Source organism: Molossus molossus, unplaced genomic scaffold (genome assembly GCF_014108415.1).
Source record: "Molossus molossus isolate mMolMol1 unplaced genomic scaffold, mMolMol1.p scaffold_m16_p_1, whole genome shotgun sequence".
NCBI lineage: Eukaryota > Metazoa > Chordata > Mammalia > Chiroptera > Molossidae > Molossus > Molossus molossus.
The window spans coordinates 210,504,122-210,524,812 of NW_023425344.1; the positions used below are offsets into that span (position 1 = coordinate 210,504,122).

Sequence of the window (20,691 nt, forward strand, 5' to 3'; positions counted from 1 at the left end):
ATAACACTCAACCAACTGAGCCACACCGGCCAGAGCCATTACCTATGTCTTCATTTTATTCTTAACTCTCTCTCAACACACACACACACACACACACACACACACACACACACACCCCTACCTCAGGATTTCCCCAGGACTCATTAATTCTACAGAGAAAAATTACCAAAAAGGGCATTAAAATATTGGTGGCTGGGCCTATCAGAGATCTATGAACACTGACCCGCAAGTTGATTGTCAGTTAAATAGAGATTACCATACTCTCCTTCCTAAGACCCCAATATAAATAATAGCACAGGAATTTTTAAAAAGGGATGAACACAGGGTAAGAATAGAGAAGAAGACTGGCAGAAAGGAGAGACATGGGAGGCCGGAGAGTAGGCACCATCTTGGAACAGAGCTGAGAAAGCTACAAGGAGGGCACTGGCCTGTGTCTGCAGAGGCCACGGAACCAGAAGTGAGCTCACTGGCCCCGTAAGACCCCAGCGGGAGGTCTCAAGGTGCCCAGGTACAGTGGAAGGCAAGCTTGAGACCCCAAACAGTGGTGATTAAAAGTCTGAAAACAATGAAGTGCAGTTAGACCCCTGCCCAGGTTTCCTCTCCCACCCCTCAGTGTTAACTAAACCGCCCTCAGAGGACAGAGGCTCGGGTCCTGTCCAGTCAGGAAAGGCTCTACAGAGAAAGGTGTGAGCTAGGACATCAAGGATGTGCCACTGGATGAAAGGCCAGGGGACAGGGGCAGAGGCAATGGGAGAGTGGGGAAAAGGACATTTGTGTTTCAGGTCCTCTCTAAGTCCTCTAAGTCTTTCTCTGGGGCAATACGTTTTAAGTTGCAATGTGACTTCCATGTTAGATCCATACTGGTCAAGAAAGCAAGCCTGATGAGGTTCTCACTATGTAGGGCCAGGTCCTATGAATCTGTTTTCCTAATCACTGCACAGTCATACTTACCTCGCAAGTTTGCTGAGGCCAAGGACTTGCTTGTTAGGAAGGTAACCGATATGGACCTTCAGAGAAGAGACAGAAATCATGAGCTCAGTGAAAATACAGTGCTTCCTTATGACAAAACAAGGAAGTAAGGAAACATAACACAGAACACTTTTGTGTAATTCAGCACAATAAAAATATATCTTTAAGACATCTAGAAGACTTAATACTTAAAAAATGAAGCACTTACATAGCATTTAAAATTACATAAATGCAGTAAAAAGAAAACACGTAAGAATGACTCTGTTAATAAAACAACACATTTGAAGTGCGGTCATGGTATTTCCTGATGACGTTATACTCTCGCTACAATTCTTAAAGTGTTTCCTCAGTGGAAGGGCAATATATCAAGAAAGTACAAATTATCCTGCAGCAACATTCAAATGTAGCCATGAAAGCATCCTTTAAATGGTCAAAGCGGTAACTATAAAGATTGCCATTCCACACGTCACTGTAGCCTTAAAAATCCCACCCTGTTGTTTGGAAAGAGGGGTTCCACGCGCTCTGTCATGCCTGGTGGCCTCATTTCTAAACTGCTGGAGAGTACCATCTTCCCAACAGGAGAAGAACACAGGTATACAGTGACTCTGCAAGAACAGGATCCTAACACCTATGTTCTTATAGAACTTACTTCAAGGCAAAGCCATTTCTATAATGTCTAATATATAAATGTTACTTCTCTTTGAGTCATGTATCAAGAATAAAAAAAAATTAGTTCTCCAAAAGGCTACAAGTAAATGGTCACTTGTAGGCAATCAATTAACCTAATAGGAAATTATAGATTTATTTGCATCATGGTGAGCCAGCATTTGTTGCCTTTGTTCAGCTAACTACCATACACGTGAATAATTGATCTACTAGTAATTATGAATTTTCATCTACTAGCACTATGCTCTGGGAATTTGAGAATACCAGCACATCACCTTCCTGGTCAGCAGAAGGAGAAAGTCAAGTAGCACCTGAACATTAGGTATTTCAAAGAAAAATTACAGTCAAAACTTTCCCACAGAACCAAGGCCTCTGTACCACTTGAAATGTTTATACTTACATGCAGAGATATAATTTGTGTGTTGTTTGTACTATTTTTGGTCTTCCTAAAGATCCTAAGTTCTTTAAATGTCCATTTTAGAAAATCACCACTGACTAATATATTTAAAACAGAGTTACCAAAAACACAAACAGGGATGCTCATGGTAGAAGGTAATAGGATATAGTGGTGAGATACTGTGATTTGTAAAATATATATATTTAGTCTTCATCCACAATTCCTGACTCACAGGTCCCAAACTCCTTGGAATTTCCCAAGGACCTGGGTGAGGGGTCTTTTGTTATGTTAACGAGATGGCTTGCACAGCACCTAAGAATGGGGAGGTGGTTGCCAATGGAGCCTACCACATGATTGAAGGGTTGGAACTTTCAGTCCCACTCCACCTCCACACACACCACCTGAGAGGGGAGAGAGGCTGGAGGTTGGATTTATTGACGATGGCCAATGATTTAATCAATAATAACTATACAATGAAGCCTTCATAAAAACCCAAGAGGATGGAGTTCAGGTAGCTTCCCGGTTGCTGGACACGTGGGCGTTCGGGAGGGCAGCATGCCTTCAGAGGGCACAATTCCTCTGCCCTTTCCTACATACCACTTCCTATGCATCTCGTACATCTGGCTGTTCCTGAGATATATCTGGTCACCATAAGCCAGTGACCTAGTAAGTATCATGTTCCTTTGAGCACTGTGAGCCATTCTAGCAAATGAATCAAACCCAAGGAGGGGGGTGCTAGAACCTCTAATCTGCAGCCAGTGGTCAGAAGCATAGACCTGATCTGGGCTTTCTGAAGTGTGTGTGTTGGCAGGGTGGGGCCAGAGGCCGGGGTGAGGGAGGGGCAGTGGTATTTGATGCTGTCTACCACCAGGTAAACAGTGTGAGAACTGAGTTGAATTCTTGGAGACCCTGCTAGCTGCCCAGAATTGTTTGTAGGTGTGGGACTCCCAACCCAACCAGGTTGGAATTAGGTCTGAGACCCCTACAGAAGTGGTCAGAGGCTGACCCAAGCTCCTGGGTCTGGCCTCAGCCAAGTCATTAACTCCCTATGTCCTCTTGGACAAGTCATAGGCTTTCTTTCTGGGCCTAATTTTCTCACTTACAATAAAAGGTAGTGATGAACTCAAAGGTCTTCTCATTCTTAAAAATCCTGAGCCCTACAGTCACAAACTCAGCATCATTAACTGTGGGATTGCCAGACAGTGCACGCCTCATGATGTGATGAAATAAGGAGTCCTCAGCCCCACTATGAACTACTTTTGTCAAAAATGTTTAGCTTTAATCTTAAGTGTTAAATATAATCTAGTTTATAGGAAATCCAGAGGTTGAATGGAACAAACGCAGAAGGGGAGATACTCTACAGGACAACTGGCCCACTCTTAAATAAGAGAATGTCAGTGGGAACAGGGGTATTGGGAGCAGGGCCCTATTTCAGAATACGAGAGTTAAGAAGTGTAACCAAATGCGATGTAAATTCATAACCCTCATTTGGATTCTGGTTTAAACAAACCAATAGTAAGACAGTTGACACAACTAGGAAAATGTAAATATGGGTTAGTTATTAGATGCTATTTAGACTAACTGTTAATTTTATTTATGTCGTTTGGACAGCTTCACCAGGAAGCTGCAACTTTGTACTCCCCAGGGAACCACTGGCCCATTCCCCACAAAAGGGAGATAGGCACATGCACAGTAAAGCTCTGGTGATATAGAGAAAGTACTTGCCTGTCAATCTGGCCTGGGGAACCATGGAGTGGCCAGAATGAGTGGGGCCACTGCAAGCCCATACAAACTGGGGAATACATAATCCCCCCAAAAAGGAGTTCACTCTGCCTTGGCTCTTGCTGCTCTTGGCTCTCTCATTCCTGCCTTCTTGCATTCACCTGTGTTTCCTCCATAGCCACGTGGCCCTGCAGAGCCCACATGCAATGGACTGATGGACTGCAGGGGGGAACACAAGCTAAGTTAGCCTGATGCTGGATTGGACACTGCTCCAATATGGAATAGACACTCAGGACACTGGCTCTGATTTTAGCCCTCCTAAAAGTAAAATGGGACTTCTGCTTGGGTGGACTGAGGCAAATGGGAACTTGGAAACTCAGGGATGTAATTCTATAGAAATAAAGCTTTCTTCCCTGGCCAGTTTGGCTCAGTGGTAGAGTATTGGTCCGTGGACCAAGGAGTCTTGGGTTTGATTCTGGCCAAGGACATGTACCTTGGTTGCGGTTCGTCCCTGGCCCTGGTCAGGGTAGATGTGTCAACAGGTAGATGTGTCCCTTTCACATCGATGTTTCTCTTTCCCTTTCTCTCCCTCCTTCTCCCTCCCACTCTGTCTGAAGATAAATAGAAAAATATCCTCGGGTGAGGATTTTAAAAAAAGGAAAGAAATAAAGCTTTCTATATCTCCTCCTCCCGTGCAAGTCCCAAAAAATTCTTTTTCTCAGGATATTGCAAGAATTCTACTCCTACGAGCAACAGGTGGGAACGAGGACCCCCTCCCCACTTCCACCAGTAACATTTCCAGTCCTGCATCAATGCCTAGGTATACACCAGTTTATTGTGCATCAATGCCAGACATACATCAAACCCACAAATAACCTTCTCACCACCCACTACGGAACTCAGGACGTGAGTTCCCCTGGCACCCATCCTCCAGACCACCTGGTTCATCATACAGACTGCCTGACATGTAACTGATCACCATCCTGGACCTATCTGGAGGCCAAGAAGGCAGGACTGATTATTCTCAGGGATATGACTTTTTACTGTAAGAACTCTGAACTTTTTTCTTCTTTGGAACACCTCTTGGTTTTTGCCTAGCTGTGTTCCAAGTTTTCAAACTTAAAACCCTTGAATAAATCTTTATCATTTATTTCTAACCAAACAAACGAACAAATAAAACCCAGAGGGAAAAAACAACAACACAAAAATCCACCAAGAAGAGAATAAATAAAGTGTAGTTGGTATGTATGAATAATGGAATAATATATAACAACGAAACTAAACAAACTACAATAGGCAATAACATCAGTGATTCTTACAATGTGGAGCAAAAGCAGCGAGACACAAAAAGCGCATGCTATAAATTCTTTCCGTTTATATGTCTAGTCATGTGCCCCGTAACAGAGATAAGTTCTGAGACGTGTCCTTAGGCAGCGTTGTTGTGAATGTCCCAGTGCACGTACAGAAACCTAGACGGTATATCCTACTATACACCTAGGCTATGTGCTAGACCGCCTATTTCTCTAGTGGGGGAGGAAACTAGTTCCCCTCTATCTTTCTGGGTTCTTGGCTGAGACATCCCTGTAATCAAAGACAGATTAACAGGAGAAAAATAAAGTTTAATAACATATATACCTCCTGTATACATGAGAGACACCCAGGAAAACTGAGTAACTCAGCAAAATGGCCAGAGCCACCACCTTAAACACTATCTTCAGCTGAAGACAAAGAAGATGTTCAGAGGAGAGTCCCTTATGGGAGGTTACTAGGAAAAGCACAGTAACAAGGATAAGGCTGTTAAGCAGATTTACGTCCTTGTCTTCTGCATTGATAAGAGTTTCTAGAGATAAGGTATCACTAAGCTATAAGAATTTTTCAGGTCCACTATAATTTTATGGGATCCTTAATTAACCAAAAAATCCTTATGAAGCATGTGACTGTAGTTGGAAAACAAGCAAAACTAACCTACATGTGTGGACAAGGGATGGATTACAGATTAGAAAGGGCCACAAGGTAAATTTCTAGGATACTAATAACATTCTAGTTCTTGACTTGTGGGGTAGTACAGAATACCAATATGTTCTGTGCATTTTTCTATGTTTTACTTGTATAAGAAATAAAAATATAAAATATTTAACAAAAATATTACATTTAGGTGATGGGTATTCACAGTGCTATTTCCTATAAATCTTCTCTTTGAAATTAATAAAAAGTCAAAATAAAATCAAATGATATAGGGGAGGAAAAGAGAATGGACAACTCTAGGTCCTAAACACATGTGTTCTCAAAGGTATGTTGAACTACCAGCTAGATAACATTATCTAGTTTGCATTAGACACATTTTTCCTAACATAAAATGGGTTGGAAACAAATTAAATCCACTCATACTGTAACCTCTGCTACGAGAAATTCTGCAATCATAACAGTTCATGTCATATTATACAAAAGTCTGTTTTGGCCCTGGCAGGATAGTTTAGTTGGTTAGAGCACCATCCAGATATACCACGGTTTCATGTTCGAACTCAAGTCAGGGCATATACAAGAATCAACCAATTAGTGCATAAATAAGTAGAAAAACAAATCAATGTGTGTTCTCTCTCTCTCTCTCTCTCTCTCTCTCTCTCTCTCTCTCTCTAAAAATCAGTAAGTAAAATTATTTTTTTTAAAGTCTATCTTGGCCCTGGCCAGTATCAGCAGTTGAGCATCGGCCTGCGGACCAGAGAGTCCCGGGTTCAGTTTCTGCTAGGGGCACATACCACACACAAAAAAATAAAAGTCTATCTTGGCCCTGGCTGACTTGGCTCAGCGGTTAGAGTGTCAGCCCTGGGACCAGAGTTGCGGGTTCGATTCTGGTCAAGGACACAGGCACGAACGTAGATTGTGGTTCATTGTGGTTCAACCCTGGCCCTGGTTGGGTCATGTGGGAGGCAACCAATCAATTTCTTTCTCTCTTTCTCTCTCTTTCTCTCTCTTTCTCTCTCTCTCTCTCTCTCTCTCTGCCTCCCTCCTTCCCTCCCTTCCTCCTTCCCTCCTTCCTTCTCTATCTGAAGATAAATGGAAAAATATCCTCTAGTGAGGATTTAAAATAATAATAATAAATTAATTTTAAAAATAAAATAGTCTGGCCAGTGTGGTTTAGTGGTTGAGCATCAAACCATACACAAAGGGGTCGCTGGTTCGATTCCTGGTCAAGGCACATGCCCAGGTTGTGGGTCCAATCCCCAGTGGGGGGCATGCAGAAGGTAGCCAATCAGTGTTCTCTCTCATCAATGTTTCTCTCTCTCCTGCTCACTTCCTCTCTCTCTGAAATCAATAAAGGAAAAAAAAAAAAACTTTTTAAAAAATAAAATAAAAGTATATTTTGGATCAAACATTATTTAGTCTAAATAAAGGACAAAGGTTTTCAGAGCCTGCAGCAGCTACCTAGAAAAAAAAGAGACTTTAATCTCGTTACTGTAACCTTATTAACATGGCATTTGCAATAAAATCCTTTCCCTGAGGGTCATCTGCTACTTTGCTTTTATTTTTTTATTATTATTATTTTTTTATCCTTACCCGAGTACATTTTTCCATTTTTTGTTCAGATAGAGAGTGGAGAAGGAGAGAGAGGAAGAGAGAGAGAAACATCGATATGAAAGGGACACATCGAGTGGCTGCCACCCGCCCAACCCAACCAGGGCCAGGGACAAACCGCAACCGAGGTACATGCCCCCAGTGGGAATCGAACCCAGGTCTCTCTGGACCACAGACCGACGCTCCAACCACTGAGCCAAACCGGCCAGGGCTACTTTGCTTTTATTTTTAATTTCAAACTATTACATTAGGCAGGTTGGTGAAGAGTAAAGGTTTATATATAACTCTAAATATCTGGACTATTTGGGATTAGGTGATAATTTTAAATATAATTATCCTAATTTTAAAACTCTCATTGTGCTTTTTTAAATTGTGAGAAAACAACAGAGAAAATCTTACCTTTCCAATAAATGGAACTAGATGATGTTCACACATGGAAAACATATCTATGTCCTTCACAATCACCATTTCATCGTGATCTTCATCAAATATAGCATCGTTCAGGACATCTGAAATCAGAGGTTTGCTTTAGTAACATTTCCAAATTTATAAAAAGATACAGAGTAAAAAAACTAACAATCTCTATGGGTAAATAAACTGACGATTATATTAATCCTAACTAAAATATTAAGGGAATGCTAATAAAGACTAGTTATTTTTCTCCCATCAAACTAGCAGTCTTTTTCTTTAAATGATGGGGAAAATCTATATGCTATAGTATTACATTAAAAAATGCAGGATTGCAAATACATTTGCAGCCTGAATGGGGGGGTTGTACAAAACAAAAGAGTGGCTATTTCTGGTGATAAAAATAGGATGCATTCATTTTCTTCCTTACATTTTCTTGTATCTAACACTTTCTCTATAATAGGTGTTCAGAAAACCATATTTTGGAGGAAAAATAATCCTTAGCCTTCTGACTTCTGAGGCCAGATCCAGACCCCTATAAACTTCACCTCTCTTATTAATCCCTCAAATAATGTTCTAGTCATACAATTTGTAGTTACGTACGCAAGCATCAAGCTTATTCTAAGTAATTGCCTGCCTTCCTTCCTCGGGGAATAAATGCTACGGTTTTTATGTGCTTGCCTGCCCAGGCAGGCTCTGGGTGATGAGCGGTGTTTTGTTTAACCTGTGGACTCTGGCACAGATGGCCAGACATACAACAAACATTTAGAAACAAAAACAATCTTTATTTTTAAAAATTGCACTGATATCTGGATAGCTTGGCAGACTGAACACATTCAAGACACCTATCTGTGACTTCAAGGACTTGGGGATACCCAGTCTATATAGTACAATGAGTCAGAGAAGAGAGGAGCTGAGCCCAGCTTTGCAGCCACCTCCAGCTGCTTCCCCTTGGAAAGGCAGGCTGCGGAGTGAGTCACAGGGAAGATGTGCAAACGTCCACCCACACAGCCTAGCCTTCGGTTCCACTGCTACTAGAATAGAGGTGCACAGATATTGAGTCATCATTTAACCACAGTTAGCATCCCGGGAGTCAGGCTATTCAGAGACACATTTGACTGTGTAGTAGAAAAGTCATTAGTGTGGTTAATGAAAGTGAACATGTTGAGTTTGGACACACACAAACACGACACCCTGTTAGGAGAGGCTGATAAATCCATCGAGGAGAAGGTTCAGTGCCTTTCTTTAGGGAAAACACTCCTCCAAAAGCAGTTTTTTATTCTGAATACTCTGCCCTACCCTTCAGTCATATTTCTGAAAGAAGTCTGAAAATAGATCCTTAGTGTTCCCCAGAGTATTCCAGATTTCTCCAGGATTTTATTATAATTGCCATACATAGCTTACTAAAATCTTAGTCACACAAGGAATCTTCCTGAAAATAAAAACAAACAAAAATATTTCTTAAAGAAAGAACAAAAGAGAACTGTCAAACGTAGGCCATACTCATTTGTTTTCTCTGGCAAAGAATGAGAGCATCCCCATTCTAAGCTCTGACAACAACCATATGGCCCATGTGAAAAGCTAACCCTCGAGTTAGGCTAAGTGAGCATCCAGTCCCATCACTAACTAGCTCGAAGACCTTGGGCAAGGCATCTCAGTCTTCTCAGCTGTAAAATGGGCATTAAAAAAGTGCTACTGCACAGTGGTATCCTAAGGATTAAATGAGATAATCCACATGTGTTTACAATTCTGCAGTGAGTAAGTCGTAGTTGTTATTATTACAAGTTCAATTAAGATTACGGGTGTTGCTAAACTATGTGTCCCATGCACAGTGATGTACATCAGAATTTAAAAAGCAATAATTTGATTCTAAAAAACAGTACAGCCCTGGCCAGTTTGGCCCAGTGGTTAGAGCCTTGGCCCATGGACCAGGGAGTCCTGGGTACAATTCCCGCTAAGGGCACGTGCCTCGGTTGCAGTTCACCCCTGGCCCCGACTGGGGTTGTGCAGGTGGCAACCACTCGATGTGTCTCTCTCACTTCGATGTTTCTCTCTCTCTCGATCCATCTGAAGATAAATGCAAAAAAAAAAAATCCTCGGGTGAGGATAAAAATAAAGTAAAAAAAAAGTACAGAAAAGGAAAAATAGTAACTTTACAATGGAGAAACCTGACAGACCATAATTTAACCAAGTGATCAAGGCTAACTTCACAGTAATAAGACACATTTGATACTATGTAGCTCATGATATACTATGAGAAGGGCACATCACCTCTGTGGTATTCTTCCCAAAAATCTGTCACTGCAGTCCAATCACCAGACAGATGGAGGGACAGTCTACAAAATACCTAAATAAGTACTTTTTAAAGAGGACATGAGAAGACTGACAAGCTGTCACAGATTAGAGGAGATCAAATGCAATGAAAAATCTAATATCCTAATAAACACTGTAGTTTAGGCAATAATATTTGTACCAGTATTCATTTCTTACGTGTTCATGACATTAGAGGACGCTGGGAAAGGGCATATAGGAACTTTCTGTGCTATCTTTGTAATTGTTTTCTAAGTCTAAAATCATTTCAAAATAAAAACTGAAAAAACAACAATAGGCAATATTTATCAATTAGAAATATATAAACAATAGAGCACTACTCAGAATAACTACCAATACATGTACTAACACGGTTGAATCTCCGACCAAGTGAAAGAAGCCACATACATAGACACAAAAACTGTGTATGAGATTCTGAGAAAGGCAGATGCAGTGGCAAGCAGACAGACGGTTTACCAGGGACCAGAAAGGTGGGACTGAGGAGTGGCTACAAAAGAATACGAAGAAACGTTTTGGGGGTGATGGAAACAATCTATACCTTCACCGCACAGGTGGCTATACAAGTGTATGTATTTGTCAAAGCTTAAATTGCACACATAAAGTTGGTGAATTTTATTGGATTCATGTTATATCTTAATAAAACTAACTTTTAAAAATAAAAATTTAAAAACTGTAGTACAATATGCAAGCTTTTGCAGAAAGAAAGTGAAAAGCAGGGAAGATACGAACATATACACACATATTGTTGTCTCAAAAAATAAACACTAAAAGAATAAATCAAGAAGTGAATAAAAATGATTACCCATAAAGGACTAACAGACCAGGAGAGAAGAAATATGGATGGAAGTGAGACACCTTTGACTATAATTTGTTATAGTTTTGACTTTGAAATCATGTAAATGTTTTATATACTCAAAATTAAATAAAAAAGAACAAAACTAGTGACCCTCATATGTCCTACTGCTTTGTGTGGTAATGGAACACTAAGGTTGCTTACATCCCATTTCATTGAAATGAACCCCGACTATAAACTTGACTTAGCCAAAGCATTCTTCTTCAACAATAATAAAGTTCCTCTGCTATATTTATGTTTTGCTTCAACATATCTGAAAGCTACCATCTGTGACTAATAAGAACAAAACACTATCACAGATTGTTTTAATTTCCTGCCTGTTATCAGCAACAAGAAGGTAACCCTGGAAACAAAGATTTATGGCATTCTATTTCCTACTGTAGGTTATAACCAATAAAGGAAACCCAAGTATCCTCCAAGAGTTAAAGGTTTGTCTATAACAATGCCACACACACACAGCATAGAAGTATGTATACATTTCTCGTGTCATTAATGACAACAAATAACCCAGCTGGGCAGCCATCTCTCAAGTATTTAGCCCCTTCCTGAAAGTACAGTAAGGCAGGCCCACAGTATGACCCCGGTCCCTATTTAAGCACCCTTTGAAACACGGGTTCTCAGACTCCCCCAGTGGACTTGTTAAAACACAAATCACTGGACCCTACTCACAGAGCATCTGATGTAGTAGGTCTGGGTGGGCCTGAGAATTTCTAACAAGTTCTCTTTGTTAGAAGATGGTCCTGGTCCAGGAACTATGCTTTGAGAGACCCTGTTTTGACATAATTCATGGTTTGTGCTGCTACACAGAATCTTCACACCTTCAAGATGCTCCTACCAAACACAATATAAGGAAACAGGTTTCTGCTGGGGGGATGCAGGTAAAAGGACACTCCTGGGACAGTCCCCACAAAAGGAAAATTGTATCTAATGGAGTTTCTTTTGAATGAGTGGTAATAGGAATTAGCACTATCTAGGGTGTTTGGTGATCAGCACCAAAAATGAGAGAGTTCCAAGGGAGCCAGAATTGCACACCTGATGCTTCCTCCTAGGAGGACAGTGTTAAGACAATGGAAGAAGACTTGGAACGTTGAATGGGCATCCATCCTAAGGCATAGGAAAGAGAATAGAGTATGCCTACTGATTTTAGAATTAAGAGAACAAGACATAGAAAGCAAGACCTAAAAAAGGCATCAAGCCTCTTTGCTCTTGGGTGGAATTAAATCAACTCAAGCTGCTAAAAAAGATAAGCCCACCCTGCTTATTGGAGAAAGGTCTGAATCCCTGGCCCAAACGCTCCCCAAACTAGAGCTACACCTACCAGCATGCAGAACTCATTTCATTCCACTTTCTGGTACCACTGTTATATGTGCTAATTTCTCCCAACCTTGGAAGTAAATGGTGTAGCTTAAGGCTTTGGAGTTTCCACACAGTTTTCTGTATACCATGCAGCACAGAGCCAGAGTTAAACACAGATCTTTTGTTTTATCCAATTAATATGTCAGTCTTTACCCTGTGATTACTTCCTTAAAATAGATTTAAAGAAGAGACTCCAAATAAACTTGTGTGGCCAAGGGAATCTGAGAATTCTTATTGCAGCATTATTGATAAAAACAAATACTAATACTTTAAATGTACATCAGAAAAATAATTACAGTTTGGATACTCTAATAAAATAAGTATTTGGGTAATACAATAAAATATGAACCAGCAGTGAAAGTGAATGAATCTGAGTTGCATTTATAATTTCCTGAAATAATGTCCAGTGAACAGAGCAAGTATCAGGAGCAGTACCAGATATATACATTATGATCCATGTAAGCGAAGTAGAAACAATACTACATGATGTTTGTGGATATACACATAAAATAAAAATATTAAAATAAGCATGAGAGCTAGAGATCATATTCAGGATAGTGGTTAACCCTGCAGATGGAGGGTAACAGGATCTGTATTTTTTAAAAGCAATTATAGCAGCCCGGCTGGTGTGGCTCAGTGGTTGAGCGTCGACCCATGCACCAAGAGGTCGCTGGGTCGATTCCTGGTCAGGGCACATGCCCAGGTTGTGGGCCTGATCCCCAGTGGGGGGCACGCAGGAGGCAGCCGATCAATGTTCTCTCTTGATGTTTCTATCTCTCTCTCCCTCTTCCTTCCTCTCTCAATAAAGAAATAAAATCAATAAAGAAAAAATATTTTAAAAATAAAAAATAAACGCAATTATAGCAAAATATTAAGATTTGTTAAAACTAGATGAATGTTGATTAAACTAGTTCTTTATACTTTTTTGCATATTTGAAACATTTAATTAATAAAAAAGTTTTAACTGAGGTGTTCATACACATGCTGGTGTTTTTCTCTGGAAAATAAAAAAGCAAGAAACTAAGGTGACCTTTGCACAGAGGGACCGGGGCTGGAGGAGGAATGTCATAGCAAAGACAGTGCTTCCTGCCGTGCTGTGCTGCAAACTCCTTCAGAAATCCCCCTAAACCGCAGTCAGCAAACACAAAAGCTTCTGCCCTGAGGGTGGTCTTAAAACTTTTTGCTTTCTACCTCCTGATTGGTAAACTTTGTCTTAAGAGTAACAGCAATGTTAAAACAAATTAAAAGAGGAAAGAAAACCACTATGTCAAACATTCCACAGACTAACATAATGGCAGAAGCTACGACGAGTTCAGATAGCCATTCCCACCATCTGCTAGAGTAAGCAGAGCTGCAGCCCAGCTTTGGTGAGCTCCATGAACTTACTTCATAAACTGCAAGTCTGTCAGCAAGAAAGATCCAAGGCATTGCAAAAAGGTAAAAGTTTGATTACTTTGGAAACTTTCATTCCTGTTATCCTTGGCAGATAAATTCCCATGTTGCTTTTAAATAATTAAAATGTAGGTAAGAGCCCTGGCCGGTTTGGCTCAGCGGTTACAGCGTCGGCCTGCAGTCCAGAGAGACCCGGGTTCGGTTCCCTCTAAGGGCACGTACCTCGGTTGCAGTTTGTCCCCGGCCTTGGTTGGCCGTGTGGGTGGCAGCCACTCGATGTGTCCCTTTCACGTCGATGTTTTTCTCTCTCTCCCTCTCTCTCTCTCTCTCTCCCCCCCCCCCCAACTCTACCTGAACCAAAAATGAAAAATGTCCTCGGGTGAGAATAATAAAAAAAAAAAAATGTAGATAAGATAACATTGATGAACCCTGAGGGTATGATGCTAAATGAAATAAGCCAGACAAAGACTGACTGTATGATCTCACTTACATGTAGAATCTAAAAAAGTCAAACTCATGCCCTGCCAGTGTGGTTCAGTGGTTGAGCATCGACCCATGCACCAAGAGTTCACTAGTTTGATTCCCGGTCAAAGCACATTCCCAGGTTGTGAGCCCGATCCCCAGTGTGGGGCATGCAGGAGGCAGCCAATCAATATTCTGGCTTATTGATGTTTCTGTTTCTCTCCCTTCCTCTCTCTCTCTAAAATCAATAAATAAAAATAAATAAATAATAAAAAGCCAAACTCATAGAAACAGAGTAGAGTGGTGGTTACAAGGGGCTGGGAGAGTGGGGGGAGATGAGGAGATGTTGGTCAAAGAATACAAACTTCCAGTGAGAGGAATCAATTCTGGGGATTTAACGCACAGCTTTTTTATTATAGTTAGCAATACTGTATTATATACTTAAAAGTTGCTGAGAGTAGATCTTAAATGTTCTAACCACAAAAAAGAAAGGGTAATTATGTAAAGTGATGGAGGTGTTAGCTAACGCTGTGGTGGTATTATTTTGCAACATGTAAGTGTATCAAATCAAGGCATCATACACCTTAAACTTAAACAATGCTGCATGTCAATTATATCTCAATAAAGCTGGAAAAAATATGTAGCTCAGACTATTAAAATAAAGGTACCAGCTGTCCTCAGAATAGCAGTGATGTGCATGTGTCATTCAGCAAATACAGTACTGGTGAGCGACTCCCATCCTCTCAGTTGGCCTTGTCATCAACATGACATCTACTGGTGAGGGACAAGTTTTTGCGTATGAAGTTATACGTATTAAATAACACTGTTTTCCTGGTTATAGCATTAATGTTCATTGTAGTTTACTTATAAGGTAATGAAATGCTGAAATGAAAAAACGAAAGCACATATAATCTCTCTTCCCAGACCGTTACTTAACTGGCTCTTGGGTGACCACATACAATGGTACAAGAAGGAGAATGCTAAAGTGTAAGGAATAAGTTAAGAGAGTCAGAGACTGAGTTCTCATTCGAGCTTTGTGCAGACTGTAACCTGGGCTAGAGGGGTCTCAGGGTAATTGGATGGTTTTGGAAAGAAGTTTAACAGAACTCTTGGTTCCTGGCTTGCACAACTTGAGGTATTGAAAATCGATATCAAATGTCAACAGTTACCCCACCCCCACCCCCACCAGTCAGCCTTTGAGATGTGAGGCCATACTGAGGTAGGGAAAAACACCTGTTTTAAACTATTCAGATTTATTCATTGGTAAAACTGAAGGCTGACAATCATACACATTATTAACTCAAACTTATCCAAGCCAAAGAACTCTCATTCTGGTCTTAGTTTACTACTCTGAACATTTGTGGAGACCAGAATCAGAGCCTTAGAAGACTATCTAAAGGAAGGAAACAAAGTGTTTATTCAAGGAATCATTTTTTTTTTAAAGATGTATACTGCCCTGGCCAGTTTGCTCAGCAGTTAGCGCATTGGCCTGTGGACCAATGAGTCTCAGGTTCAGTTCCAGTCAAGGGCACATACTTGGGCTGTGGTTCCGTCCCTGGCCCTGGTCAGGGTCATGTGGAAGGCAACCATTCAAGGTGTCTCTCTCACATCGATGTGGCTGTTTAACAAGGCCAAACAGTGGACAATATAATTCCTCACCGTAAACCGTCACTACAGTTACCAAGTCAGAGGGTGACAACTCCTGCAGACCACTGTGAGGTCTGCACACCAACTGAAAAAAGAAGGCTTAGAACAGAGACTGGGGTTGGGGGGAAGGGGTGACAAGAGGGAGAAGCTGGAGCCAACTTTACCAGGGCAGGCAGCAAAAATGAACCAGTGATAAGTAAAGGGGGGCCTCGCATAAGAAAGTTGTAGCCCCTACTTTGCAACAGTTTCTGTGTTAGTAATTGTGAACAGTCATGGTGGGGAGCAGCACTGCACACTGAGCAATGGGAGACGTGAACACCAGAAGCCTGGTGGCAGCAAGTGCTTTTGTTTTTTTTCAATTTTTATTTTTCAGCCATTTTTTTTAATTAGTTTGTGTTCAATGCAAACCAATTCCATAATATGAGCAGTTACTATGAATCAAAGCATAAATACACAAACACAATATAAAATCTGAAATAGATATACAACATTCAGGTATGAAACAGAGAGAATGTTCATTCACACACACGGTAGTTTGAGATCTGCTGAGTATCATGTGCCTGGGTAGGTTTCTAAAAAGGAAAAAAATGACTTTGGTTATCAAGACTAGTGTGACTATATCAGATACAGGGACATCTAAGCATCAGTGTGTGCCATGCGAACAAAAGACTTTAGGGAGTGTCTATTTTTAAAAAGGTTTCTATGCATCAAGGCAGTTGTGAAAATATTTACTTTCCAGAATCAAGCCCACATTAGGCTTAGGATCAGGTTCTAACTATCTAAAAATATTGACCAATAACAGAAATTGGTCCAAATGTGGCTATTTTGATTCACAGGTGTTTTTTGTTGTCATCGTTTTGTTTTAATCCTCATTCAAGGATCTGTTTATTGATTTGAGAGAGAGAAAGGGAGAGGGATGAAGGGGGGAGAGAGAGAGAAGCAGAGAAAGAGAGGGAACATCAATGTGAGAGAAAAACATCAATCATCGATGGGCTGCCTCTGTATGAGAGAAAGACAGAGGGAGAGAGAAACATCGATGTGAGAGAGACACATCAATTGTTTGCCTCCTGCGCATGCCCTGACCAGAGCCAGGGATTGAACCTGCAACCCAGCTACATGTTCTTGACTGGGAATCAAACCTGCGCCCCTTTGGTCCAAGGGCCGACACTCTAACCACTGAACAACACTGGCCAGGGCCCTCTCTCTGACTTTTTAAAAATTCTTATTTAATTTATTGGGGCAACATTGGTTAATAAAATTATATAGGCTTCAGGTGTCTAAATCTATAATGCAGCATCTGTATACTGTATTGTGTGTCCACCACCCCAAGTCAAGTCTCTATCACCACTTATTCCTCTTTACCCTCTCCTACCTCTCCCTACCCCATCTTTCCCTCTTATAATCACCATACTATTGTCTGTGTCTATGAGATTTTGTTGTTGTTGTTTCTTTGCTTAATCCCTTCACCTTTTCCACCCATCCCCTTAACCCCACAGCTGTCAGTCTGTTCTCTGTATATGAGTCTTTTTCTATTTTGTTAGTTTATTTTGTTCATTAGATTCCACAAATAAATGAAATCATATAGTTTTTGTATTTGTCTGACTGACTTATTTCACTTACCATAATACTCTCCAGGTGTATCCATCCTGTCTCAAAAGGTAGATTTCCTTCTTTTATATGGCTGAGTAGTATTTCATTGTGTAAATGTACCACAGCATTTTTATCCATTCATCTACTGATGGGCACTTGGGCCACTTCCAAATCTTGGCTATTGTAAATAATGTTGCAATGAACATAGGGGTGCATACATTCTTTAAATCAGTGTTTCAGGTTTTTTCAGATATATTCCCAGAAGTGGAATCACTGGGTCAGAAGACAGTTTCATTTTTAATTTTTTTAAGGAAACTCCATACTGTTATCCGTAGTGGCTGCACCAGTCTGCATTCCTACTAGCAATGCACAGGGGTTCCCTTTTCTCCACATTCTTGTCAGCACTTGTTGTTTGTTGATTTATTGATGATAGCCATTCTGACAGGTGTGAGGTGTCATCGCATTATGGTTTTAATTTTAGTTTCTCTGATAAGTAGTGACATTGAGCATCTTTTCATATGTCTGTTGGCCATCTATCTGTATGTTCTCTTTAGAGAAATGTCTGTTCAGGTCTTTTGCCCATTTATTAATTGGATTGCTTGGGGTTTTTTGGTGTTGAGTTTTATAAATTCTTTATAAATTTTGGATATTAACCTCTTATCAAATGTATCATTGGTGAATATGTTCTCCCATTCAGTAGGTTGTCTTTTCATTTTGTTGGTTTTCTTTGCTGTGCAAAAGGTTTTTGGTTTGTTGTAGTCCCATTTGTTTTTTTTTTTCTTTTATTTCCCTTGATTCACAGCTGTTTGTTTGTTTGTTATTTTAAGTATGTATAGAAAAGCCCTGGCCGGTGTGAGCACCACCCTATGCGCCAAGAGGTCACTGGGTCAATTCTGGGTCAGGGCACATGGCTGGGGTGGGGGATGTGCAGGAGGCAGCTGATCGATGTTTCTCTCTCACATCAATGTTTCTCTCTCTCCCTCTCCCTTCTTCTCTCTCTAAAATCAATAAAAAAATTTTAAACTAATAAAGTATGTACAGAAAGAATATAAAAGTTTTTCTGACTTTAATATAAGTAAGCTTCCAGTCTTCTCTTCCCAAATACCTGCTTTACAATTTTGGCTCCTTCACATATTTGCCTTTTCAATTTTAAGATTCCTAAATTTTACCTTCAAACCAGATCACTTTTTAAATTGTAAAAAATATTTAACATAGGCAGAAATAAAAAGCATTTTTAAATTAGTTGAGGTCAGTGTACTTCTACTATTTGGAATTAGTTTAGTTCAATGGATCTGGTGCTTTTGTTAATAGGAATAGGTGATAAGTATATAAGGAAAATTTACTCATTAGGCTTGGATTTGGGGTACACTCCAAAACCTCATTGCCCTGGCACATATCAATTACTACATAAAAAGTCAAACTCAATGTCAAATCCAGAGCCTCAGAGGAAAGAGTTCAGTTTCCAAGAAAATAGTGATAGCTTCACAATGTAAAACTTTATGTAGTTCCACAGGCATTAAGTCAGCACTGTGAAACCATACATTGAGAATTACAGGAACAATTGGGAATGTACATGGAAATAGAACCATGGAAGCTTTCTGTACTGCCTGTTTTATGGCCTGATAACTTTCCTGACTCTGTTCCAAACCCCGTCCGTTATCTCTAGATAAGGTAAAATGTCTCGATTTTCGAGGTAGAGCTTTATGTGCCCTTACTTCTTAAGCCACATTTAAGAAAACCATCTCTAGCCTGGCCGGTTCGGTTCAGTGTTTAGTGCATCAGCCCGCCGACCAGTGAGTCTCAGGTTCGGTTCCGGTCAGGGGCACGTACCTTTGTTGCAATTCGTCCTTGGCCTGGTTGGGGTCATGCGGGAGGCAGCCACTGGATGTGTCCCTTTCATGTCGATGTTTCTATCTCTCTCTCTCTCCCTCCCACTCTATCTGAACAAAAATGGAAAAATGTCCTCCAGTGAGGATTAAAAAAAAAGAAAGAAAACCATCTCTGAACTAGCTTTGGATGTGTCTCTCTTCATCTTGGACACGAAACTCCAGCAGGTTTGATATTGGCATTCATCATCTAGTCAAACCCTGCACATGTTCTTCAAACCAATAAAATTTGGGATCCTCGAGCCTCAACATTTTCTGTGTCAATAAAATTAGGTGTGGAATTAGCAGATTCAACGAAGACCTGTTTTTTTCTGGTTACCTTGGATGTCTAGAGGCCATTTGGATTGGGTTTAGAAGACGGAGAAGTGCAGACATTTCCTGGCCCGGATCTCTTCACAGTAGAGATGCAGAAAAGAGGATGAGATCACGAAGAGACTGGCCGTTGACTGCAGAGCACCGCCACTAGCCCCGGTGGTGGTGGTCACTGGACTTGGAGTGGCTGAGGTATTGCAGGGAGGGGTTACTTGAAGGCATTACAGCAGCTGTTTGATTTGAATAAGTCTGCGTGGGTAGCAGAGCCAGAAATTTCAGTCCCAGGCCAAGCTTGACCATCTAGCTCTGCCCAAGTCCATTCTGTGGGTTTGTGGCACGTCTCCCTGAATGCTGGCTGCATGGAAAACCCCTGGCTCCCAACGGGCCCAGGCAAGGTCAGCAGCAAGTTTTATTAACCAGAATAATACTTGGTTATGGAAGTGATTGAGGCTGAACACATTCTGATTATTTTTATTAGATAATTTCTCACCTGTAGACTTAAACTTGTCAGTCTGCCTAGTGTCTATTAGGTAAAGTTTGTAAAAAACAAACAAACAAACAAACAAAAAGTGTGTGTGTGTACACATATATATTCTTGTTTTTCCACTGCATGCAAATTGAAACAAAAAGATGTACCATTTCTTTGTTGTGTGTTGGATTCTGTAGAAATGTTTGTGAACAATTCAAAAGCAAGATGAAAAAAGTTCATGTGGATGTTTTGTATAGTATCTTGAAATCTGCATTGATAGTTAAAAGTTTACTTCCAAATAAAACTAGCAAAATGCTAGATTTGATATGTGCCCACTCTGAACAAGAGTTGATTGACACCTGAGAAATTTGTTTAAAGTGCTCCTCTTGTAAGAAAATACATTAAGTTTAAGTTTTTTAAAAAAAGTTGTACCCATATCCTAAAAAAGCCATTTAAGAAACCAGTTGAGCCCTGGCTGGTTTGGCTCAGCGGTTGGAGCATCGGCCTGCAGACCAGAGAGTCCTGGGTTCGGTTCCCTCTAGGGGCATGTACCAAAATAAAAAAAAATAAAAAGAAACCAATTGGTCCTACAGCCAACTCCCTAGAAATCAGTTGCAAGGGTGACATAATCAAGTTTTCATAGGAGATCCTGTATTAG

At 40.5% G+C, this 20,691-nt stretch overlaps 1 protein-coding gene across 1 annotated transcript in view; it reads right to left on the minus strand.

Annotated features, from left to right (window-relative positions):
* GCH1 (GTP cyclohydrolase 1) overlaps nt 1-20,691 on the minus strand; it is a 49,184-nt gene that overhangs the window by 14,343 nt on the left and 14,150 nt on the right. The window contains exons 2-3 of the mRNA XM_036261322.1: nt 7,727-7,836; nt 952-1,007 (exon numbers count right to left, since the gene is read on the minus strand). Coding sequence (XP_036117215.1) covers nt 952-1,007; nt 7,727-7,836 — 166 coding nt within the window. The remainder of the gene's footprint in view (nt 1-951; nt 1,008-7,726; nt 7,837-20,691) is intronic.